Source organism: Gigantopelta aegis, chromosome 1 (assembly GCF_016097555.1).
Source record: "Gigantopelta aegis isolate Gae_Host chromosome 1, Gae_host_genome, whole genome shotgun sequence".
In the NCBI taxonomy this organism is placed as follows: Eukaryota; Metazoa; Mollusca; class Gastropoda; order Neomphalida; family Peltospiridae; genus Gigantopelta; species Gigantopelta aegis.
This window is the reverse complement of record NC_054699.1, coordinates 27,910,021-27,937,340: the sequence shown is the minus strand read 5'-3', so window position 1 is coordinate 27,937,340 and position 27,320 is coordinate 27,910,021. Positions and strand designations below refer to the sequence as shown.

Genomic DNA, 27,320 nt, shown 5'->3' with positions numbered 1-27,320 from the left:
TCTGCTCCCATTTTTAGATCACTCACAGATGTTTGAGTGTTTAGCTGTAGATACATGATATTAAACTCACCAGCCTGCTCCCATTGTTTACATCACTCACAAGTGTTCAAGTGTTTAGCTGTAGATATATGATATTAAACTCACCAGTCTGCTCCCGTTGTTTAGATCACTCACAGGTGTTTGAGTGTTTAGCTGTAGATATACAATATTAAACTCACCAGTCTGCTTCCGTTGTTTAGATCACTCACAGGTGTTCAAGTGTTTAGCTGTTGATATACGATATTAAACTCACCAGTCTGCTTCCGTTGTTTAGATCACTCACAGGTGTTCAAGTGTTTAGCTGTAGATATATGATATTAAACTCACCAGTCTGCTTCCGTTGTTTAGATCACTCACAGGTGTTTGAGTGTTTAGCTGTAGATATACGATATTAAACTCACCAGTCTGCTTCCGTTGTTTAGGTCACTCACAGGTGTTCAAGTGTTTAGCTGTAGATATGCAATATTAAACTCACCAGTCTGCTTCCGTTGTTTAGATCACTCACAGGTGTTCAAGTGTTTAGCTGTAGATATGCAATATTAAACTCACCAGTCTGCTCCCATTGTTTAGGTCACTCACAGGTGTTCAAGTGTTTAGCTGTAGATATGCAATATTAAACTCAGCAGTCTGCTTCCGTTGTTTAGATCACTCACAGGTGTTCAAGTGTTTAGCTGTAGATATGCAATATTAAACTCACCAGTCTGCTCCCGTTGTTTAGATCACTCACAGGTGTTTGAGGGTTTAGCTGTACATATACAATATTGAACTCACCAGCCTGCTCCCGTGGTTTAGGTAACTCACAGGTGTTTTGCCTCATCCTTGACATCACCCTTGTCATGCTCAAAGAACATGAAGTCCTGTTGAAGAAACATCAACTCATTTTACAAAATATTCCTTGAACTCTAAACATTTTTAATACATGTTTTTAGAAGAGTGAAAGGAGTAGATTAAAAAAACAAAGATTTCTTTTTCCTTCAAGAGACTCGTTCTAACCAGTGCACCACAACTGGTCAAAGGCTGTGGTATGTGCTTTCCTGTCTGTGGGAAAGTGCATATAAAAGATAGAAAATGTAGCGGGTTTCCTCTACTGACTATGAGTCAGAATTACCAAATGTTTGACATCCATGCAATAGCCGATGATTAATATATCAATGTGCTCTAGTGGTGTCAGTAAACAAAACAAACTTTCCTTCCAGAGATGTATATTTTATATACATGTTGATAAAAATATTTTGCAAGTGATAAAACTGAACCTTTCACATCAGTGACGACAACTTAATAATGACCTGAATTCTATGACTTACAATCAGGAACACCGCTCCCACCAAAACGGCCTTGATCTTTACATCTAGATCAAGGGGGAAGGTGATACCGAAGTTGTCAGCATCTGTAAACAATTCCTTAGCAAGTCCACTCCACTGTTTGGTGACTCGCCCAACCTGCGTACTCTCATCAGCACTGGTAACCTGCAACACGATGACATGATAATAAACAACCTGCAATTGTAACCTACAACAGGTGATAATAAAAATGTTTACTTATTAATACGTAGAATACAGTGCTCCTAGATCTGTTTCTTATGGAGTAGACTATCATGCACAGTTGACTTTTAGTATGTAGATTACCACCATATAAGTCTGACTTTTAGTAATAGTATGCAGACTATCATGTAACTCCGACTTGTAATATGTAGACTATCATGGAACTCCGACTTGTAATATGTAGACTATCATGCAACTCCGACTTGTAATATGTAGACTATCATGCAACTCCAACTTGTAATATGTAGACTATACCATACAACTCCGACTTGTAATATGTAGACTACCATACAACTCCGACTTGTAATATGTAGACTACCATGCAACTCCGACTTGTAATATGTAGACTATACCATACAACTCTGACTTGTAATATGTAGACTACGTACCATACAACTTCGACTTGTAATATGAGACTCCGACTTGTAATATGTACTAGTAGACTATCATGCGACTCCGACTTGTAATATGTAGACTATCATGCAACTCCGACTTGTAATATGTAGACTATCATGCAACTCCGACTTGTAATATGTAGACTATCATGCAACTCCGACTTGTAATATGTAGACTATACCATACAACTCCGACTTGTAATATGTAGACTACCATACAACTCCGACTTGTAATATGTAGACTATACCATACAACTCTGACTTGTAATATGTAGACTACATACCATACAACTCCGACTTGTAATATGAGACTCCGACTTGTAATATGTACTAGTAGACTATCATGCGACTCCGACTTGTAATATGTAGACTATCATGTAACTATCATGCAACTCCGACTTGTATTATGTAGACTATCATGCAACTCCGACTTGTAATATGTAGACTATACCATACAACTCCGACTTGTAATATGTAGACTACCATGCAACTCCGACTTGTAATATGTAGACTATCATGCAACTCCGACTTGTAATATGTAGACTACCATACAACTCCGACTTGTAATATGTAGACTACCATGCAACTCCGACTTGTAATATGTAGACTATACCATACAACTCTGACTTGTAATATGTAGACTACGTACCATACAACTCCGACTTGTAATATGTAGACTATACCATACAATGCCGACTTGTAATATGTAGACTATACCATACAACTCTGACTTGTAATATGTAGACTACCATACAACTCCGACTTGTAATATGTAGACTACCATACGACTCCGACTTGTAATATGTAGACTACCATACAACTCCGACTTGTAATATGTAGACTATACCATACAACTCTGACTTGTAATATGTAGACTACCATACAACTCCGACTTGTAATATGTAGACTATACCATGCAACTCCGACTTGTAATATGTAGACTACCATGCTACTCCGACTTGTAATATGTAGACTACCATACAACTCCGACTTGTAATATGTAGACTATCATGCTACTCCGACTTGTAATATGTAGACTACCATGCAAGCCTGACTTTTATATGCAGACTACCACTATGTACATTATGTAAGTCTGAATTTTAGTAATGGCCGTGAGTCACTATTTTTAAGTATGGATTACTTGATATCCACAAATGCATAATACGTAGGCCTACTGTTCATTATTTAATTCAACACAAGTTATATAAAAAGGTATCACAGACACTGAAAACAAAAGATAATAAAGCACACGTACATGCACATAATATATATATAATAGTGAATTATTTAACTAGTTATTATTTTAATTTTATATGTAGACTACCATACAAGACTGATGTTTTATATGTAAACTACCATTCAAGTAAGACTTTATTATTATTTTATTTTTTTCCTCGTACTGAAAGTGAAAAAATAAATCTGCAAAGATTTACTTTAAAAAAAGAAGAAGAAAAAAGGGTAAAGTAGTTTGAGTACATTGTACACATGTAGTTCTGGAACTGCGGATGATTTCGTCCCAATAAAAACTTACACAAATTAGAGATGTTGAATCATTTAAAACTAATATGACGGAAATTGGGTGCCATTTTATAATTCTTGAAGTTAAACACGTCTTTACTTGTTTCAATTTTGATAACTGGGACGAAACATACTTAAAATGTTTATTCTCTTGGCGGATGAATCACTGAGGTCAGTCCTTATGTTGGGATATTACAATTTTCACGGCCCTGGCAAGAAATGTCCGGTTTCTGTGCAGGATCCGAACTGTGCCTATCGCCCATGCAAACATGTTCGGTTTAAGGGAATCGAATGCTGTGATTGGCCAAAATACTTTACAAGTCATGGGGATTACCAGCAAGATGCTGAAACGTTTATATATGCATCATTTAAAAAAAAAAACTGAAATGAACTGGTTCGCAAATTGGGAAACGGTGCACCGAACCGTGGACCTAAAATCGTGGTTTTCAGTAAAATCGAATAATCGTCCCATCTATAATGATACTCCATTTGCATACACAAAAACGGAATAAATAATGATCTTCCGACTATTCCTGTAGGATTGCCGGATAAATAAAATAACTGGTTACTGCCTAAATATACTCTTCAAAAGAAGAAACGCAAAACCACATTGTCGTAACATTTGGAGAATTGATTTAATTATTGAATGGTGAGTCCGATAATTACCAAATGTTGCAGGATTGTTCACAATTCACTCTAGTCCATTGTGAGTAAGTGATAGGACACACCACCAAGGTCAAGGTCATCTGGAGTCAATACCGGGTGTGGCCTCCGCGTGTGTTGACAACTGCCTGGCACCGCCTGCCCATTGAAGCAACCAGAGTACGGATGACGTCCCGGGGGATGGTGGCCCACTCGGCCTGCAAGGCTGCTGCCAGCTCGGGCAGGGTCTGGGGCTGTGGTTGTCGCTGTCGGAGGCGTCGGTCCAACTCGTCCCATAGATGCTCAATTGGGTTCAAATCCGGTGATATCGATGGCCAAGGAAGGACATTAATGTTGTTGTTCTGTAGGAAAGCCGTCGTGAGACGTGCTGTGTGAGGCCTGGCGTTGTCATGTTGGAACACTGCGTTGGCGTTGGCCATAACTGGAACGATGTGTGGCCGGAGGATCTGGTCAATGTAGCCCTGTGCATTCAGGTTGCCCTGCACGTGGACCAGGTCAGTTCTGCCAGTGTGTGAGATGGCTGCCCACACCATGACACTACCCCCGCCGAATCTGTCCACTTCCTGCACGCAGTTTGCCGCATAACGTTCACCACGACGCCTATACACGCGACATCTTCCATCATGACGTCGGAGCAGAAATCTGGACTCGTCACTGAACCACACCTGTCTCCATCGCAGTTGAGGCCATTGTCGATGAATCTGGCACCACTGCAGTCGGAGTCGACGGTGTTGTGGTGTTAAGATGACACCTCGAACTGGACGTCTGGCACGAATTCCTACCTCACGTAGGCGGTTCCGTACGGTCTGGTCGGATATCCTGCGCAAACCTGGTATTGCTGCGGCTGTGGAGGTGGCAGTAGTCAATCGTTCCCGAAGGTGGCGTACCCGGATGTAGCGGTCCTGCCCGGGGGTAGTGACCCGTGGTCGACTGGATCTAGGGAGGTCACGTGTTGATCCATGTTGCTGGTAACGGTCCCACAGTCTGGAGATGGTGCTTGGGGACACATGGAATGCCCTGGCAACGGCCGTTCTGGATTCGCCTGCGTCTAGTCGGCCGATGGCATTGTTTCTCTGCGGTTCACTGAGACGTGGCATGTCCTGGATTGTCAACTGTCGGCCACATACAGAGGCCAGGCAAGTGAACACCCTGCACTTTTATACTGTCGGTGTTCATGTTGCACGTGCAGACAACGCACGTGCAGTGGTGACATGGTTTGCACGTGGCTGCGTTTTTGCGAATATTCACATTTTGGAACTTTATTGTACAGTAGCTGCGTTTTATCGAATGTAACCGTGGGAATGTGTTTGGGACATGCAATGACCTTATATTCACAAAGCATGAACCGGTAGGAAACATAAAATCGGAGTTATAACCCATTTGTACCCTTTTGCGTTTCTTTTTTTGAAGAGTATATATTGGCTTAAATTTATATCTTGCTTAGGTTGAATGACTAATGCTGCTTGTCAAAGCGTCACAGCATTTACCATTCTAAACTTCACAGGATAAAGCCAATATCTTAGGGCAGTAACCAGTTATTCTCTATATATATCTGCAGCCAGTGCACCACGACTAGTACATCAAAGACCGTGGTATGTGCTATCCTGTATGGGATGGTGCATTTAAAAGATCCCTTGCTGCTAATCGAAAAGAATAGCCTATGAAGTGGCAACAGCAGGTTTCCTCCCTCAATATCTCTGTGGTCCGTAACCATATGTCCGACACCATATACCCGTAACCGTAAATAAAATGTGTTGAGTGCGTCGTTAAATAACCATTTCCTTTCCTTTTCTCTATATATATTACGTTAGTCTTTGAAAAAGAAAAAGAAATGAAACTGCGACGAGAACTTGCTTACCTCGAACTCAACGTCGCCACAGATGTTCCACTGACAGATCGGCCCCTTTATCCGGAGCAGTGTGTTTTCATCAGCGTCCTGAATCATGAACTTCGGCTTGCACAGACTCCAGGACAGGAATACAGAGTACACAGTAAAAGTAGGAATAACACTTTCTACTCGTTACTGGGAATACAGAGTACACAGGAATACAGAGTACACAGTAGGAATAACACTTTCTACTCGTTACTGGGAATACAGAGTACACAGTAGAAGTAGGAATAACACTTTCTACTCGTTACTGGGAATACAGAGTACACAGTAAAAGTAGGAATAACACTTTCTACTCGTTACTGGGAATACAGAGTACACAGTAGAAGTAGGAATAACACTTTCTACTCGTTACTGGGAATACAGAGTACACAGTAAAGTAGGAATAACACTTTCTACTCGTTACTGGGAATACAGAGTACACAGTAGAAGTAGGAATAACACTTTCTACTCGTTACTGGGAATACAGAGTACACAGGAATACAGAGTACACAGGAATACTGAGTACACAGTAGAAGTAGGAATAACACTTTCAACTCGTATGAGAATACACAATAAAGTAGGAACAACACTTTCTACTCGTTACTGGGAATACAGAGTACACAGGAATACAGAGTACACAGTAGAAGTAGGAATAACACTTTCTACTCGTTACTGGGAATACAGAGTACACAGTAGAAGTAGGAATAACACTTTCTACTCGTTACTGGGAATACAGAGTACACAGGAATACAGAGTACACAGTAAAAGTAGGAATAACACTTTCTACTCGTTACTGGGAATACAGAGTACACAGTAGAAGTAGGAATAACACTTTCTACTCGTTACTGGGAATACAGAGTACACAGGAATACAGAGTACACAGTAAAAGTAGGAATAACACTTTCTACTCGTTACTGGGAATACAGAGTACACAGTAAAGTAAGGAATAACACTTTCTACTCGTTACTGGGAATACAGAGTACACAGGAATACAGAGTACACAGTAAAAGTAGGAATAACACTTTCTACTCGTTACTGGGAATACAGAGTACACAGTAAAAGTAGGAATAACACTTTCTACTCGTTACTGGGAATACAGAGTACACAGTAGAAGTAGGAATAACACTTTCTACTCGTTACTGGGAATACAGAGTACACAGTAAAAGTAGGAATAACACTTTCTACTCGTTACTGGGAATACAGAGTACACAGTAGAAGTAGGAATAACACTTTCTACTCGTTACTGGGAATACAGAGTACACAGTAAAAGTAGGAATAACACTTTCTACTCGTTACTGGGAATACAGAGAGTACACAGTAAAAGTAGGAATAACACTTTCTACTCGTTACTGGGAATACAGAGTACACAGTAAAAGTAGGAATAACACTTTCTACTCGTTACTGGGAATACAGAGTACACAGTAAAAGTAGGAATAACACTTTCTACTCGTTACTGGGAATACAGAGTACACAGGAATACAGAGTACACAGTAAAAGTAGGAATAACACTTTCTACTCGTTACTGGGAATACAGAGTACACAGTAAAAGTAGGAATAACACTTTCTACTCGTTACTGGGAATACAGAGTACACAGGAATACAGAGTACACAGTAAAAGTAGGAATAACACTTTCTACTCGTTACTGGGAATACAGAGTACACAGGAATACAGAGTACACAGTAAAAGTAGGAATAACACTTTCTACTCGTTACTGGGAATACAGAGTACACAGGAATACAGAGTACACAGTAGAATAACACTTTCTACTCGTTACTGGGAATACAGAGTACACAGTAGAAGTAGGAATAACACTTTCTACTCGTTACTACAGAGTACACAGTTAATACAGAGTACACAGGAATACAGAGTACACAGTAAGAAGGTAACACATAACACTTTCTACTCGTTACACAGGAATACAGAGTACACAGTAGAGTACAATAGAGGTTCTATCGTTACAATACAGACACAGTAGAACAAGGAACAACACATATACAACTACAAGTTACAGGAGGAATACAGAGTACACAGTACAGAGTACACAGTAGAAGTAGGAATAACACTTTCTACTCGTTACTGGGAATACAGAGTACACAGTAGAAGTAGGAATAACACTTTCTACTCGTTACTGGGAATACAGAGTACACAGGAATACAGAGTACACAATAGAAGTAGGAATAACACTTTCTACTCGTTACTGGGAATACAGAGTACACAGGAATACAGAGTACACAGTAGAAGTAGGAATAACACTTTCTACTCGTTACTGGGAATACAGAGTACACAGTAAAAGTAGGAATAACACTTTCTACTCGTTACTGGGAATACAGAGTACACAGTAGAAGTAGGAATAACACTTTCTACTCGTTACTGGGAATACAGAGTACACAGTAAAAGTAGGAGGAATAACACTTTCTACTCGTTACTGGGAATACAGAGTACACAGGAATACAGAGTACACAGTAAAAGTAGGAATAACACTTTCTACTCGTTACTGGGAATACAGAGTACACAGGAATACAGAGTACACAGTAATAACACTTTCTACTCGTTACTGGGAATACAGAGTACACAACACTTTCTACTCGTTACTGGGAATACAGAGTACACAGTAGAAGTAGGAATAACACTTTCTACTCGTTACTGGGAATACAGAGTACACAGTAGAAGTAGGAATAACACTTTCTACTCGTTACTGGGAATACAGAGTACACAGTAGAAGTAGGAATAACACTTTCTACTCGTTACTGGGAATACAGAGTACACAGTAAAAGTAGGAATAACACTTTCTACTCGTTACTGGGAATACAGAGTACACAGTAAAAGTAGGAATAACACTTTCTACTCGTTACTGGGAATACAGAGTACACAGGAATACAGAGTAGGAAAGTAGGAATAACACTTTCTACTCGTTACTGGGAATACAGAGTACACAGTAGAAGTAGGAATAACACTTTCTACTCGTTACTGGGAATACAGAGTACACAGGAATACAGAGACGGTCGAACCGCTCCGCAGCAGAGCCGAGTACAGCAGCACGTGTCTGGAACAACGATTACAACAATGAATGAACGAACAAACGAACGAACGAACGAACGTTTAACTAAAAATACACATGTACATCAGCTATCAAACTATCATGGTAAATGCAAAAAATAAGTGATGAAGAACATCAATATAAAAATTCAACATGATTACAACAAAGTGAACACAGGTAACAAGTGTCTGCAATGATTACAACAAGGACTGAATGAATGAATGTTTAATGTCACTCCAGCACGAAAAATACATCAGCTATCAAACTATCATGGTAAATGCAAAAAGTAAGTGATGAACAACAACAACATAAAAATTCAACATGATTACTACAAAGTCAACACTGGGAATAAGTGTCTGCAATGATTACAACAAAAGTTGGAAGTTTGTTTTTGTTACATGACACCACTAGAGCACAATGATTTATTAATCATTGGCTACTGGATGTCAAACATTTGTTAAGTTTGACATACATGTATAGTCTTAGAAAGGAAACCTGCTACATTTTTCCATTAGTAGCAAAGGATCCTTTATATGCACCATACCAGACAGGATAGCACATACCAAGGTCTTTGATACAGCAGTTGTGGTGCACTGGTGGAACGATGATTACAACAAAGTCAACACATAGAACAAGTGTCTGCAAGGATTACAACAAAGTCAAAACTAGGAACAAATGTCCGCAATGACTACAACAAAGTCAACACATAGAACAAATATCCACAATGATTGTACAACAAAGTCATGCCAAATGGTGGTGTGATGCCTAAAGAACAAGTGACGACACATCAAATGGTGGTGTGCTGCCTAAAGAACGAGTGACGACACGCCATTGGTGGTGTGATGCCTAAAGAACAAGTGACAACACGCCATTGGTGGTGTGATGCCTAAAGAACGAGTGACGACACACCATTGGTGGTGTGATGCCTAAAGAACAAGTGACGACACATCAAATGGTGGTGTGCTGCCTAAAGAACAAGTGACGACACGCCATTGGTGGTCTGATGCCTAAAGAACGAGTGACGACACATCAAATGGTGGTGTGCTGCCTAAAGAACAAGTGACGACACGCCATTGGTGGTCTGATGCCTAAAGAACGAGTGACGACACATCAAATGGTGGTGTGCTGCCTAAAGAACAAGTGACGACACGCCATTGGTGGTGTGCTGCCTAAAGAACAAGTGATGACACGCCATTGGTGGTGTGATGCCTAAAGAACAAGTGACGACATGTCATTGGTGGTGTGCTGCCTAAAGAACAAGTGACGACACGCCATTGGTGGTGTGATGCCTAAAGAACGAGTGACGACACACCAAATGGTGGTGTGCTGCCTAAAGAACGAGTGACGACACACCAAATGGTGGTGTGCTGCCTAATGAACGAGTGACGACACACCAAATGGTGGTGTGCTGCCTAAAGAACGAGTGACGACACGCCATTGGTGGTGTGATGCCTAAAGAACGAGTGACGACACATCAAATGGTGGTGTGCTGCCTAAAGAACGAGTGACGACACGCCATTGGTGGTGTGATGCCTAAAGAACGAGTGACGACACACCAAATGGTGGTGTGCTGCCTAAAGAACGAGTGATGACATGCCATTGGTGGTGTGATGCCTAAAGAACAAGTGACGACACGCCAAATGGTGGTGTGCTGCCTAAAGAACGAGTGACGACACGCCATTGGTGGTGTGATGCCTATAGAACAAGTGACGACACGCCATTGGTGGTGTGATGCCTAAAGAACAAGTGACGACACGCCATTGGTGGTGTGATGCCTAAAGAACGAGTGACGACACATCAAATGGTGGTGTGCTGCCTAAAGAACAAGTGACGACACGCCATTGGTGGTCTGATGCCTAAAGAACGAGTGACGACACATCAAATGGTGGTGTGCTGCCTAAAGAACAAGTGACGACACGCCATTGGTGGTGTGCTGCCTAAAGAACAAGTGATGACACGCCTTTGGTGGTGTGATGCCTAAAGAACAAGTGACGACATGTCATTGGTGGTGTGCTGCCTAAAGAACAAGTGACGACACGCCATTGGTGGTGTGATGCCTAAAGAACGAGTGACGACACACCAAATGGTGGTGTGCTGCCTAAAGAACGAGTGACGACACACCAAATGGTGGTGTGCTGCCTAAAGAACGAGTGACGACACACCAAATGGTGGTGTGCTGCCTAATGAACGAGTGACGACACACCAAATGGTGGTGTGCTGCCTAAAGAACGAGTGACGACACGCCATTGGTGGTGTGATGCCTAAAGAACGAGTGACGACACATCAAATGGTGGTGTGCTGCCTAAAGAACGAGTGACGACACGCCATTGGTGGTGTGATGCCTAAAGAACGAGTGACGACACACCAAATGGTGGTGTGCTGCCTAAAGAACGAGTGACGACACGCCATTGGTGGTGTGATGCCTAAAGAACGAGTGACGACACATCAAATGGTGGTGTGCTGCCTAAAGAACGAGTGACGACACGCCATTGGTGGTGTGATGCCTAAAGAACAAGACACGCCAAATGGTGGTGTGCTGCCTAAAGAACAAGACACGCCAAATGGTGGTGTGATACCTAAAGAACAAGACACGCCAAATGGTGGTGTGATGCCTAAAGAACAAGACACGCCAAATGGTGGTGTGATGCCTAAAGAACAAGACACGCCAAATGGTGGTGTGCTGCCTAAAGAACAAGACACGCCAAATGGTGGTGTGATACCTAAAGAACATTGTGTACTTATGCTCACCTTCTTTGGCCTGGTACACCCGCTGACCCAGACTGTTCCTGATCTCATACTTGTTGTTCGTCTCGCAGCCAGTGAATGCTGCAGGATAATTAAAAACAAAATATTAATAGATGCCTTAATTCTTGTTTTCATAGCCAGATATCTGTGATTATAAAGATACAGTAGGTAATCCCTATTAATATATCGACAGATTTCATTATTAACTTCAGATGTTAAAATACACATTATTATTATATCACATTTAGTGAAATATCTTAAAATATCAGTGAAATAAAAGTGTTATCAGTCACTCAGTGACGATAACAGATATTTTGAGTGAAAATTTCACTATTTCACTCTAAAATGTATTATCATCACTGTAGAAAGTGTTACCTTCACTGTAAGAAAGCCGGAACTATTTTGCTGCTGGCATTTTAAAAATAAAGGTAAATTGCCAAAAGTTATATAATAAATAGAAAATTTCATGTTTTTTGTCAAATATGGTTTATATTTCATCTTGTGAAGTTAGCAATCATATTGATGAGATATTAATCATATTTGACAAAAAAACTTGAAATATCCTCTATATATTAAAGAAGACACAACTCATTATTTACTGCAGATTTTAAAATATTTAGAGAATAACTAACGAGCTACGAGGAATTATGAATTATCTGTCCCGAGTGAATGAATGTTGTAAACCCGAGCCTTTGGGACAGATAATTAGTAACTCCTCGTAGCGAGTTGGTTATTCTCTTTATTACCCTTTGTCAATTTTAACTGATTTTTAATGTAAAAATTCCTCTGCAGTCTACAACAAAGCCATCAGCCCTTACGTCATATAATCTTACGCACATTACATGACGTAATGTAAGTGACGTCATAGCATAACGGCGTTCTTTTTACAGCCAAATGTTTACAATACAAAATAATACGACTGTATTTGCATTTGAAAATAGTTATTTTTATATATTACTAAATCCGCTGCTTATGAAAATATACCATTTCATGTTTACGAAACAAGTGAGTCCATTTGTTTTTGTAAATCTTTGTATATCGTATAACGTATGTGTAATCTGACTCATGAATGGAAACATTATATGAATGAAAGTGAAGTTCCGGCCATGCATGACAAGCAACCAACCAAACATTGTGATTTTTAAGCCAGCCAATCAGTGGCTGTAGAAGCAATCTGCACACTGTGCAGAGATCGAAAAAATATTACCCCGTATATTTGAGCCCATATGGGTAATAAACATTAATATTACCCGGTAGAGAAGACAACTAATTATTATTAACTTTTGATTTTAAAATACACATTAACATTGGAGAAGTCACAACTGATAGTTAACTTTAGATTTTAAAATATACAGTATTAGAGAAGAGTCAACATTAAGGAAGGAAGGAAATGTTTTATTTAACGACGCACTCAACACATTTTATGTACGGTTATATGGCATCAGACATATGGTTAAGGACCACACAGACATAGAGAGAGGAAACCCGCTGTCGCCACTTCATGGGCTACTCTTTTCGATTAGCAGTAAGGGATCTTTTATATGCACCATCCCAAAGACAGGATAGTACATACCACAGCCTTTGTTACACCAGTTGTGGAGCACTGGCCAGAACGAGAAATAGCCCAATGGGTCCACCGACGGGGATCCATCCTAGACTGACCGCGCATCAAGTGAACGATTTACCACTGGGCTACATCCCGCCCCTCAATGTACACATTAATATTAGAGAAGACACAACACATTATTAACTTCAGATTTTAAAATACACATTAATATTAGAGAAGACACAAAATACACATTAATATTAGAGAAGACACAACACATTATTAACTTCAGATTTTAAAATACACATTAATATTAGAGAAGACACAACACATTATTAACTTCAGATTTTAAAATACACATTAATATTAGAGAAGACACAACACATTATTAACTTCAGATTTTAAAATACACATTAATATTAGAGAAGACACAACACATTATTAACTTCAGATTTTAAAATACATGTACACATTAATCAAAGCACCGACGGGCCATTCATCATATCAATATTTTCACAAGCGTACAAACACTGAGGACAAGGTGGATAACAAAAACAAAATTTAATCCCTGACAAAATTAGAATTATGGTGTACTAGCTTTCAGGAGGCAGCAGAGGGTAGTAAAATATTATTTCCTACTTTTTGCATGTACAAATGTATGTGGATGTGTTGCAAATTCTGAATGACCCTCACCGAGTTAATAACTGCTTCTCATAACAAACAAGAGAAGAAAAACTTACATTCTAGAATCTCTACTTTCTGTATGTGATAAAGAGGTGTAAAACTTACATTCTAGAATTTTCACTTTCTGTAGGTGATAACAGAGATGTAACACTAAATTTTTATAATCTCTACTTTCTGTATGTGATAACAGCTGTAAAACATACATTCTAGAATCTGTACTTTCTGTGCGTGATACCAGATGAAAAACTTAAAATCTACAATCTGCACTGTCTGTACAATGTATGTGATAACAGAGATGTAAAATTTACAATCTAGAATCTCCACTTTTTGTATGTGATAACAAAGATGTAAAACTTACCTTCTAGAATCTCCACTTTCTGTTTGACGAGCAGCTGGTCAATCATGGCCAGGTACTCAAGTCCTGCAGGGCATCCAACCGGAACAGACGGTCCACCCTGAGCCCAACCTCCGGGTCCTGCCTGAGGCGGAACTGAAATACACAGTCAAATACACATGTTGAAGCAGAACTCAAAATACACAGTCAAATACACATGTTGAAGCAGAACTCAAAATACACAGTCAAATACACAGACTGAGGTGGAACTGAAAATTACAGCGAAATACACAGACTGAGGTGGAACTGAAAATTACAGTGAATTAATACACAGATTGGGGCAGAACTAAAATACACTGAAATACACAGACTGAAATAAAACTGAAATACACAGTGAAATACACTGAGGTCGAACTAAAATACACAGTGAAATACACTGAGGTCGAAGTAAAATACACAGTGAAATAGACTGAGGTCGAACTAAAATACACAGTGAAATACACAGTGAAATACACTGAGGTCGAACTAAAATACACAGTGAAATACAGAGACTGAAGCAGAACTGATATATATACACAGTGAAAATGCTTTTCACTGTTTATATTAGTTCTGCTTAAGATCGAACTGAAATACACTGAGGTCAAACTGAAATACAGTGAAATATACAGACTGAAGCATAACTCAAACACACAGTGAAATACATAGATGCAGGTGGCACTGAAATACACATGTACAGTGAAAAACATAGACTGAAGTAGAACTGAAATACACAGAATGAGGCAAAACTGAAATACACATGTATATATTTAAATACAGACAGAGGCAGACCTGAAATACACAGTGCAATATACAGACTGAAGCAAAACTGAAATACAAAGTAAAATACATGTACACTGGAGTCAAACTGGAATACAATGCAATACACAGATTTAGGCGGTACTGAAATACAGTGAAAAATACAGACTGCAGTAGAAGCTGAAATACAGTGAAAAACAGACTGAAGCAGAACTGAACTTCACATTGTACAAGATGTTTTGTATCTGACATGTAAAAAGTGTTTGCTGAACTTCACATTGTACAAGATGTTTTGTACCGGACATGTAATAAGTGTTTGCTGAACTTCACATTGTACAAGATGTTTTGTACCGGACATGTAATAAGTGTTTGCTGAACTTCACATTGTACACGATGTTTTGTACCGGACATGTAATAAGTGTTTGCTGAACTTCACATTGTACAAGATGTTTTGTACCGGACATGTAATAAGTGTTTGCTAAACTTCACATTGTACAAGATGTTTTGTATCCGACATGTAATAAGTGTTTGCTAAACTTCACATTGTACAAGATGTTTTGTATCCGACATGTAATAAGTGTTTGCTCAACTTCACATTGTACAAGATGTTTTGTATCCGACATGTAATAAGTGTTTGCTCAACTTCACATTGTACAAGATGTTTTGTACCTGATATGTAAAAAAGTGTTTGCTGAACTTCACATTGTACAAGATGTTTTGTACCTGAGATGTTTTGTACCTGACATGTAAAAAGTGTTTGCTGAACTTCACATTGTACAAGATGTTTTGTACCGGACATGTAATAAGTGTTTGCTAAACTTCACATTGTACAAGATGTTTTGTATCCGACATGTAATAAGTGTTTGCTCAACTTCACATTGTACAAGATGTTTTGTATCCGACATGTAATAAGTGTTTGCTCAACTTCACATTGTACAAGATGTTTTGTACCTGATATGTAAAAAGTGTTTGCTGAACTTCACATTGTACAAGATGTTTTGTACCTGAGATGTTTTGTACCTGACATGTAAAAAGTGTTTGCTGAACTTCACATTGTACAAGATGTTTTGTATGTGACATGTAAAAAGTGTTTGATGAACTTCACATTGTACAGGATGTTTTTTGTGCCCGACACATAACTGCTTTTTAAACTTTAAATACAATGTATATATACTCAACAATATTAAAGGAACATTCCTGAGTTTGCTGCAATTTTCAAGATGTTATCGACTAACAATGATTTTTTAACAATTGTAATTACATACCAAATATATTTTTCTGCATAAAATATTAGTGGCTGTATATTAAACATGTTTCTGATCTTTCTAATATTTGTACTAGATTAAATTTCATTTTATTTCCTAAAATATATTTTTTCGTACGTACAAAATTATTTGAAGACAAAATCCAGTTTGGGCTTTTTACAAATATTAAAACAACCAAAAACACATTGAATATACAGACACTGATATTCTAAACAAGAAACTATATATATATATATTTTTAAGAAGTTTATTGACCCCAGACACAAGTATGGTAGAAAATATATTTAATATGCAAGTTTAATCGTAGAAATATTGTATTATAGTCTGAAACATCTTACAATGCAGCAAACTCAGGAATGTCCCTTTAATGATGGGCCAGCTAGTATATGTAAGGCAATTCTTTGCTATATAGTGTCATATTATTTTCAAGTTTTGATTACAGACAAGTTCTAAACATTGTTTCACTAAAATGTGACATGTGATATACACACAAACATCACGAATACAGTGAGTTTCTCATGCATTTATGGAAACTACAGAAATGCACATTATAATTATGTTTGTAATGGAACTTGCTTAAAGAACTTGCCACAACATTCACAGCTTACAACAGATGACACTATTTTTTGTTTTTACCATATTTATCAAAAAGGAAGGAAAGATGCACTCAACACATTTTATTTACAGTTATATGGCATCAGACATATATGCATGGTTAGGGACCACACAGCTAATGAGACAGAGGAATCCCGCTGTCGCCACTGCATGGGCTACTCTTTCTGATTAGCAGCAAGGGATCTTTTATATGCACCATCCCATAGACCGGATAGCACATACCATGGCATTTGTTGTACCAGTCGTGGTGCACTGGCTGGAGCGAGAAATAGCACAATGGGCCCACTGATGGGGATCGATCCTAAACCGACAGTGCATCAAGCAAGTGCTGTACCACTGGGCTACACCTCGCCCTTTATTTAACAAAAAATGCTGAAAGTATCCATTGGGTCTTAATTATTTATATATTACTCAATATAATAGGAATAGGAACTCGTGACCATATCCAATAAAGGTTCAGGCACGCCCATCCTGGACTTAACCTCTGACTACTCCAGTGATTAATACCGAATATAAAAAGGAAATGTTTTATTTAACGACGCACTCAACACATTTTATTTACGGTTATATGGCGTCGGACATATGGTTAAGGACCACACAGATATTGAGAGAAGGAAGGAAGGAAAGAAATGTTTTATTTAATGACGCACTCAACACATTTTATTTAGGGGTATATGAAACCCGCTGTCACCACTTCATAGGCTACTCCTTTGAATTAGCAGCAAGGGATCTTTTATATGCACCATCCCACAGACAGGGTAGTACATACCACAGCCTTTGATGTACCAGTCGTGGTGCACTGGTTGGAACGAGAAATAGCTCAATGGGACCACCGACGGGAATCGATCCAAGATTGATTGCGCATCAGGTGAGCGCTGTACCACTGAGGTAATTAAGTCCCACCCCTAATACCATATATGGACATACATGTATATAAGGACATGTGCAAACATTCCTTTCTGTTTTATCAACAGTTGCATACATGTTAAAGTTACCACATAACTTACTCATGAGTGGCATATATAAGGAGATGTAACGTCGTACCAGTATTGCTATGCAAACTTTCCGTGTTATTGACAGTTGCATGTTAAAGTTAGTTACCACAGAACTTAATTACTACCGAGTGGCAAGGTTATTGCACAATTATGATATCTTGTCGGACAGACGATAGTGATGGAAAAAAGTTAAAGTTTGCTTTGTTTAACAGCACTACTAAAGCACGTTAATTAATCATTGGCTATTGGATGTCAAACATTTGGTAATTCTGACTCGTAGTCATTAGAGGAAAATTGCTACATTTCCCCATTACCAGCAATTTAAGGGATCTTTTATATGCTCTTTCCCACAAACAGTAAAGCACTTACATATATATGTACCACAGCTGTTGACCAGTTTTTGTGCACTGGTTGGAACGAGAAAAAACCCAATCAGTTGAATGAATCAACTGAGGTGCAAACACCTCAGGTCACAGGTGAAAGCACTCATCCAACCAAGATAAATTCCCTCCCCTCCCTGATAATCACAAGGGGTCTATCTGCTGTCAATCAAAACATGGAAAGTGTGCAATAACCATGGTAACTGACTTGTAAGATGTGCCTAAATGATGAATGTTGCTTTACACAATAAGGATGTTTAGGGCATTAATATATACACAAATACAGAACTTCACATACGTTGTTTTTGCTTCCTATTTATTGCACGAGTTTATTTTGCGCAATAATATATACCATGAGATTGCATAGCCATCGAGTGATATATTCTTTTGCAAAATAAACGAGTGCAATAAATAGGAAGCGAAAACAATGTATGTGAAGTTCTGTATTTATTACATACCTTCTTTTATGTTTTACAAAAACGTTTTTTAATTTAACGTTGTAACAACACTTTGTTAAATCTATGATCAATCCGCCTGTCATGGATTCACTTAACGTTAAGAATCTTACTCTGTGGCAGCCTTGTGTAATGTTTCAAATACAATGTGACGTAATTGTAAATCACATATGACGTCATTAAATAAAAGGCACTAACAGCAGGAAAAATAAAAAGGGAATTCCCCAGTTCCAGTCCAGATCGCACATATGTGCGATACAAAATAAATTATCACACGGTTTCAAAATGTCTTTATCACTATAGTAAGATTGAACAGGTATGTAATAAAATCATTTAGTACACAGTTTTTTCAGTGGACAACAACCTACATGTAAGTGTGGTACAACTTACAGTGACACTGATGACACAGACTGAGACACACACACACACACCGACATCCACACCATGTATATATAACCTACCTATACCATCATAATCACGAGTTAAAAATAGTCATATAAGTCATAATTAACCATTGTAACATGTCACCGGCCTTGGGGGCACAGTGGTTAAGCCATCGGACTACAAGCTGGTAGATATAAGGTTCGCAGCCTGATACCGGCTCCATCTTAGAGCGAGTTCTTAAGGACTCAATGGGTAGGTTTAATGCCACTACACCATCTTCCCTCTCACTAACCACTAACAACTAACCCACTGTCCTAGACAGACAGTCCAGATAGCTGACTGTGTGTCCAGGACAGTGTGCTTGAACCGTAACTGGATATAAGCACAAAAATAAGTTGAAATGAAATGAAATGTAACATGTCTTGTTTTTCTTTTCTTGCTGTTTGCAAGTATTTATTCAGGCATTCTGTGGGTCCGAACATAGCCCCCTTCCCAAAACAAAAATAGCACTGAAAATTCCCAATTTCTATACTAAAAATTCCCAATATATATATCTAATTATATACATGTGGCCTGAAAAGAAATATCCCGAGTATGATTTACTCGCACTAATTTTCCCCAATCCCATCAGACATGGAACCCTGGCAAAAAATCCTGAATAAATCCCTGGTGTGCTATACCATTGTTCTTGTCTGTATGATTTATATATGAAAATGTTTAATTAATTCATCTAATAATTGATTGATAATAGGCAGTGTTACTACATGTAAGTACTATGTCTTTAATGAACTGTAAGTAGGTGAGTCAACTACAAGTGGTCTGCACACTGTCTCTGGTATGTCGATGAATCACACACACCCTGTATATCTGTATACATATATGTACAAACACAGAGCCATAGAAACATGTCCTATTGAACTGCTTGATAAAGGCGAGTCAACAAAGACTTCAAAACTGAATGGGGTTTAAGTCTGTATATGCAGCTCAGTAGAAGAATGGGGCCCACTGTACAGGTAGCTCAGTCTATAGCAGAATGGGGCACACTGTACAAGTAGCTCAGTAGAAGAATGGGGCACTGTACAGGTAGATCAGTAGAAGAATGGGGTCGTCCGTACAGGTTGCTCAGTAGAAAAATGGGGCACACTGTACAGGTAGCTCAGTAGAAGAATGGGGAGCACTGTACAGGTAGCTCAGTAGAAGAATGGGGCACACTGTACAGGTAGCTCAGTCTATAGAAGAATGGGGTGCACTGTACAGGCCGGTAGCTCAGTAGAAGAATGGGGAGCACTGTACAGGTAGCTCAGTAGAAGAATGGGGCACACTGTACAGGTAGCTCAGTCTATAGAAGAATGGGGAGCACTGTACAGGTAGCTCAGTAGAAGAATGGGGAGCACTGTACAGGTAGCTCAGTAGAAGAATGGGGTGCACTGTACAGGTAGCTCAGTCTATAGAAGAATGGGGCACACTGTACAGATAGCTCAGTAGAAGAATGGGGCACACTGTACAGGTAGCTCAGTAGAAGAATGGGGTGCACTGTACAGGTAGCTCAGTAGAAGAATGGGGTGCACTGTACAGGTAGCTCAGTCTATAGAAGAATGGGGCACACTGTACAGGTAGCTCAGTCTAGAGAAGAATGGGGCATACTGTACAGGTAGCTCAGTAGAAGAATGGGGCACACTGTACAGGTAACTCAATAGAAAGATGGGGCACACTGTACAGGTAGCTCAGTAGAAGAATGGGACACACTGTACAGGTAGCTCAGTAGAAGAATGGGGCACACTGTACAGGTAGCTCAGTAGAAGAATGGAGTGCACTGTACAGGTAGCTCAGTAGAAGAATGGGGCGCACTGTACAGATAGCTCAGTAGAAGAATGGGGCACATTGTACAGGTAACTCAATAGAAAGATGGGGCACACTGTACAGGTAGCTCAGTAGAAGAATGGGGCACACTGTACAGGTAGCTCAGTAGAAGAATGGGGCACACTGTACAGGTAACTCAATAGAAAGAAGGGGCACACTGTACAGGTAGCTCAGTAGAAGAATGGGGCACAATGTACAGGTAGCTCAGTAGAAGAATGGGGCACACTGTACAGGTAGCTCAGTAGAAGAATGGAGTGCACTGTACAGGTAGCTCAGTAGAAGAATGGGGCGCACTGTACAGGTAGCTCAGTAGAAGAATGGGGCACACTGTACAGGTAACTCAATAGAAAGATGGGGAACACTGTACAGGTAGCTCAGTAGAAGAATGGGGCACACTGTACAGGTAGCTCAGTAGAAGAATGGGGCACACTGTACAGGTAACTCAATAGAAAGATGGGGCACACTGTACAGGTAGCTCAGTAGAAGAATGGGGCACACTGTACAGGTAGCTTAGTAGAAGAATGGGGCACACTGTACAGGTAGCTCAGTAGAAGAATGGAGTGCACTGTACAGGTAGCTCAGTAGAAGAATGGGGCACATTGTACAGGTAACTCAATAGAAAGATGGGGCACACTGTACAGGTAGCTCAGTAGAAGAATGGGGCACTGTACAGGTAGCTCAGTAGAAGAATGGAGTGTACTGTACAGGTAGCTCAGTAGAAGAATGGGGCACACTGTACAGGTAGCTCAGTAGAAGAATGGGGCACACTGTACAGGTAACTCAATAGAAAGATGGGGCACACTGTACAGGTAGCTCAGTAGAAGAATGGGGTGCACTGTACAGGTAGCTCAGTAGAAGAATGGGGCACACTGTACAGGTAACTCAATAGAAAGATGGGGCACACTGTACAGGTAGCTCAGTAGAAGAATGGGGCACACTGTACAGGTAGCTTAGTAGAAGAATGGGGCACACTGTACAGGTAGCTCAGTAGAAGAATGGAGTGAATTGTACAGGTAGCTCAGTAGAAGAATGGGGCACACTGTACAGGTAGCTCAGTAGAAGAATGGAGCACACTGTACAGGTAGCTCAGTAGAAGAATGGGGCACATTGTACAGGTAACTCAATAGAAAGATGGGGCACACTGTACAGGTAGCTCAGTAGAAGAATGGGGCACACTGTACAGGTAGCTCAGTAGAAGAATGGGGCACTGTACAGGTAGCTCAGTAGAAGAATGGAGTGCACTGTACAGGTAGCTCAGTAGAAGAATGGGGCACACTGTACAGGTAACTCAATAGAAAGATGGGGCACACTGTACAGGTAGCTCAGTAGAAGAATGGGACACACTGTACAGGTAGCTCAGTAGAAGAATGGGGCACACTGTACAGGTAGCTCAGTAGAAGAATGGAGTGCACTGTACAGGTAGCTCAGTAGAAGAATGGGGCGCACTGTACAGGTAACTCAGTAGAAGAATGGGGCACATTGTACAGGTAACTCAATAGAAAGATGGGGCACACTGTACAGGTAGCTCAGTAGAAGAATGGGGCACACTGTACAGGTAGCTCAGTAGAAGAATGGGGCACACTGTACAGGTAACTCAATAGAAAGATGGGGCACACTGTACAGGTAGCTCAGTAGAAGAATGGGGAAAATGTACAGGTAGCTCAGTAGAAGAATGGGGCACACTGTACAGGTAGCTCAGTAGAAGAATGGAGTGCACTGTACAGGTAGCTCAGTAGAAGAATGGGGCGCACTGTACAGGTAACTCAATAGAAAGATGGGGCACACTGTACAGGTAGCTCAGTAGAAGAATGGGGCACACTGTACAGGTAGCTCAGTAGAAGAATGGGGCACACTGTACAGGTAACTCAATAGAAAGATGGGGCACACTGTACAGGTAGCTCAGTAGAAGAATGGGGCACACTGTACAGGTAGCTTAGTAGAAGAATGGGGCACACTGTACAGGTAGCTCAGTAGAAGAATGGAGTGCACTGTACAGGTAGCTCAGTAGAAGAATGGGGCACACTGTACAGGTAGCTCAGTAGAAGAATGGGGCACACTGTACAGGTAGCTCAGTAGAAGAATGGGGCACATTGTACAGGTAACTCAATAGAAAGATGGGGCACACTGTACAGGTAGCTCAGTAGAAGAATGGGGCACACTGTACAGGTAGCTCAGTAGAAGAATGGGGCACTGTACAGGTAGCTCAGTAGAAGAATGGAGTGTACTGTACAGGTAGCTCAGTAGAAGAATGGGGCACACTGTACAGGTAGCTCAGTAGAAGAATGGGGCACACTGTACAGGTAACTCAATAGAAAGATGGGGCACACTGTACAGGTAGCTCAGTAGAAGAATGGGGTGCACTGTACAGGTAGCTCAGTAGAAGAATGGGGCACACTGTACAGGTAACTCAATAGAAAGATGGGGCACACTGTACAGGTAGCTCAGTAGAAGAATGGGGCACACTGTACAGGTAGCTTAGTAGAAGAATGGGGCACACTGTACAGGTAGCTCAGTAGAAGAATGGAGTGAATTGTACAGGTAGCTCAGTAGAAGAATGGGGCACACTGTACAGGTAGCTCAGTAGAAGAATGGAGCACACTGTACAGGTAGCTCAGTAGAAGAATGGGGCACATTGTACAGGTAACTCAATAGAAAGATGGGGCACACTGTACAGGTAGATCAGTAGAAGAATGGGGCACACTGTACAGGTAGCTCAGTAGAAGAATGGGGCACTGTACAGGTAGCTCAGTAGAAGAATGGGGCGCACTGTACAGGTAGCTCAACGGAAGAATGGGGCACACTGTACAGGTAACTCAATAGAAAGATGGGGCACACTGTACAGGTAGCTCAGTAGAAGAATGGGGCACATTGTACAGGTAACTCAATAGAAAGATGGGGCACACTGTACAGGTAGCTCAGTAGAAGAATGGGGCACACTGTACAGGTAGCTCAATAGAAGAATGGGGCACACTGTACAGGTAGCTCAGTAGAAGAATGGAGTGCACTGTACAGGTAGCTCAGTAGAAGAATGGGGCGCACTGTACAGGTAGCTCAGTAGAAGAATGGGGCACACTGTACAGGTAACTCAATAGAAAGATGGGGCACACTGTACAGGTAGCTCAGTAGAAGAATGGGGTACACTGTACAGGTAGCTCAGTAGAAGAATGGGGCACACTGTACAGGTAGCTCAGTAGAAGAATGGGGCACACTGTACAGGTAGCTCAGTAGAAAGATGGGGCACACTGTACAGGTAGCTCAGTAGAAGAATGGAGTGCACTGTACAGGTAGCTCAGTAGAAGAATGGGGCACACTGTACAGGTAGCTCATAAATGTGGTGGTATGTACTGCTCTATCTGGGAGAAATATACACAAGAGATCCCTTCCTGCTTAAATTTTGTTGAGACTACAGCTTGTGTGGCAGCAGGTTTTCCCTCTCTCTTGTATACTACATCTGTATCTCTCTTTCTCTCTGTCCTTGTCTTTCTCCCATACTTTCACTATCCCCCCCCCCCCCCCCCCACCAAACTCTCTCTGTCTCTCTCATATGACCAAACAAAATGTTCAAATTAAAATTCCCTGTATTTTCCCTGAATTTCCTTGTTGTCAAAGAATTTTTTCCGTCTGATATCCATGATTTTTTAAATTGTATACAAGGGCATCCTGCCACCCCCAATATCTGCACCTTCTTCATCTCCAAATACCATAATCAACATATTGTTACAATCAAACAATCAATCTCAATCTCAGTATCTATATACAGTCGAACTTCGTTAACTCGAAGTTGTAGGGGACGACGAAATAGTTCGAGTTTCAGGGAGTTCTGAGTTTTCGAAATTCGTACAGCAGACTCCAAAGTGAAACTGCATTGTAGTATTATCATTTCGTTGATATCGGAAGACACGTTTGCTGCTCCAACCCTGTCCCCAACAAACAGATGTTAGCACATTCCTTCTGTGTATATGATAAAACTAAGTAAATATTAACAGAAACGAGATAAATCCAATCAATTTGACGTACATCTCTATGTACTTTTATTGTATTTATTAATAAATTAAAATACTGGATGTCGATTAGCACGAAGTACGTTTGTTTAACAAATAAAAAATACACAATATAAATAGCAAAATTATTGTAAATCACAAAAATCATTTTGAAAAACCCTCACTAACATAGCGGGACATAACATAACAAATCAAAACACTGTATGCCAAATAGTACTAGGTTATGTACTTTTTTTCACATATAAAACATTCACAACAGTACAAAATAATTTATAGCTCTCAAATCACAAAGTACAAAGAGCAAAACTATCAGAAATTTTTTATAATTAAAGATTGTTTGGCACACTTGCTTAAAAAATCGTCTTTCATTACTGTGTCTGTAATCTTGCACAGATTGAGCAGCATTTCAGTTTCTAACATCAGTTCTTTGAAGATTACAAGACTATCCGTACTTTGTGTAATGAGGCCCGCTGCCGTGTACAAACACCGACAACCAAATGCAGGCATGTAGGATCATTTCGTTCCGCAGAGTCGGCAATCTATTATTCTGTAATTACCGCGTGTATCATCGATAGGCGAGACCAGTCGGGGCACTCACGCTTGGCGTGGTTGACAATTCATTTTTCTTTAAAGTATTACCGGTACAGTTAAAAGGCTCAGTCACTCCACAAACTTCGAGTTTTGAAAGTGCAATATCCCTTAATTTTTTATGGTGGGACCAAAAAATTACTTTGAGAGATAGAGTTTTTCGAATGTTCGAAGTTTGAGTGTTCGAAGTCTGTTATTACTAGTTTGTATAGCAGTTCGGCCGAGACCGCCGTTTCACTTCGAGAGATCGACGTTTTTGAAAGATCGAAGTTTGAGTTATCGAAGGTCGACTGTATATATATATATATATATATATATATATATATATATATATATATATATATATATATATAGATATATACATACATACATACATACATACATACATGTACATACATACATACATATATATATATATATCTGTGTGTGTGTGCATGCGTACATTTCAACTCATTAATTTGTATTTATTTTTTCAGTATTCCAGTTACTGTTAATATACTGTCTAGCCGTAAAAACTACAAATGTTCATTGTGGTCCTTGAGGAAAACATTCGGCATTATGTTGTGTTATAACCTAGTGTTGTAAGCTACATGCTAAATAAAAAGATTATGGTTTACAAATATAACAACACTTGTATAATATACCTGATTTCGCCAGAGTGGGTCACATGCATATAGATTAAGTCTGGTATAACATTCTACTCTTGACTTCTAGTGTTTTGGGTGCTATATATAGATCATATAAACATGCACTATATCCTGGATGGTACAATTTGATAAAGTGACCAGATGATTTCTCAATAAAAATAAATAGATAGTTTTTGAAACATACACTAGAAATCATCAGTACACATGTAGCTATATCATTCAATATACCCTTATGAAAAAGACAAAGAAATCCAAAACACCAATATCTTAGGTTTATTACATTTTTACATGATTTTGTATACATATCCATGTATATACAATATAGGACTCAACAAAATTCCCTGATATTTTCCAGATCTCTTTACACCCAAATAAAATTCCCTGTATTTTCCCCCCCCGACTCAGACCAAAATTAGATATTCTCTGAATTTTCCTGGCAGCGAATTTCTTTTAACCATTTCCCCTGATTTCCCTGTCCCGTGGGTACCCTGTATGACTGTCTATCTCTATATATCTGTCTCATGCACCCATACGTGTACCAATCTACAAATGGTATATACAACTCTTCCTCTGGGACGGGATTGAGCTCAGCCAGTTGACTTGTCGCTTGAGATACTTGTCAACTGATTGGGTTTATTCTCAATCCTACCCAATGCACCACAACTGGTCAAAGGCTGTGGTATGTGCTTTCCTGGCTATGTGTCAGAATTACACATGTACTAAATATTTGACATCTAATAGCCCATGATTAATTAATCAATGTGCTCTAGTGGTGTCATTAAACAAAACAAACCGTAACTCTATGACTCCCTCTCCACCCCCCACAGCTCTCTCTCATATGACTGCCTATCTCTATCTCTGTTTCACCCATACACATACCAGTCTACAAATATTATATATAGTAAAACCTCTCAAAATCGGACCCTCTGTAACCCAGAATTCCCTCAAAACAGGACATTTTA

General features: G+C 39.8%; 1 protein-coding gene across 1 annotated transcript in view; it reads right to left on the bottom strand.

Moving 5' to 3' along the window:
- Positions 1 to 27,320, bottom strand: part of LOC121374075 (phospholipid scramblase 3-like) — a 44,004-nt gene that overhangs the window by 5,024 nt on the left and 11,660 nt on the right. Inside the window, exons 3-11 of the mRNA XM_041501021.1 lie at positions 14,398 to 14,529; positions 11,813 to 11,890; positions 8,996 to 9,070; positions 8,105 to 8,293; positions 7,219 to 7,269; positions 6,700 to 6,750; positions 6,015 to 6,169; positions 1,344 to 1,505; positions 811 to 896 (exon numbers count right to left, since the gene is read on the bottom strand). Of these exons, the coding sequence (XP_041356955.1) occupies positions 837 to 896; positions 1,344 to 1,505; positions 6,015 to 6,169; positions 6,700 to 6,750; positions 7,219 to 7,269; positions 8,105 to 8,293; positions 8,996 to 9,070; positions 11,813 to 11,890; positions 14,398 to 14,529 (953 nt within the window). The 3' untranslated portion in view covers positions 811 to 836. The remainder of the gene's footprint in view (positions 1 to 810; positions 897 to 1,343; positions 1,506 to 6,014; positions 6,170 to 6,699; positions 6,751 to 7,218; positions 7,270 to 8,104; positions 8,294 to 8,995; positions 9,071 to 11,812; positions 11,891 to 14,397; positions 14,530 to 27,320) is intronic.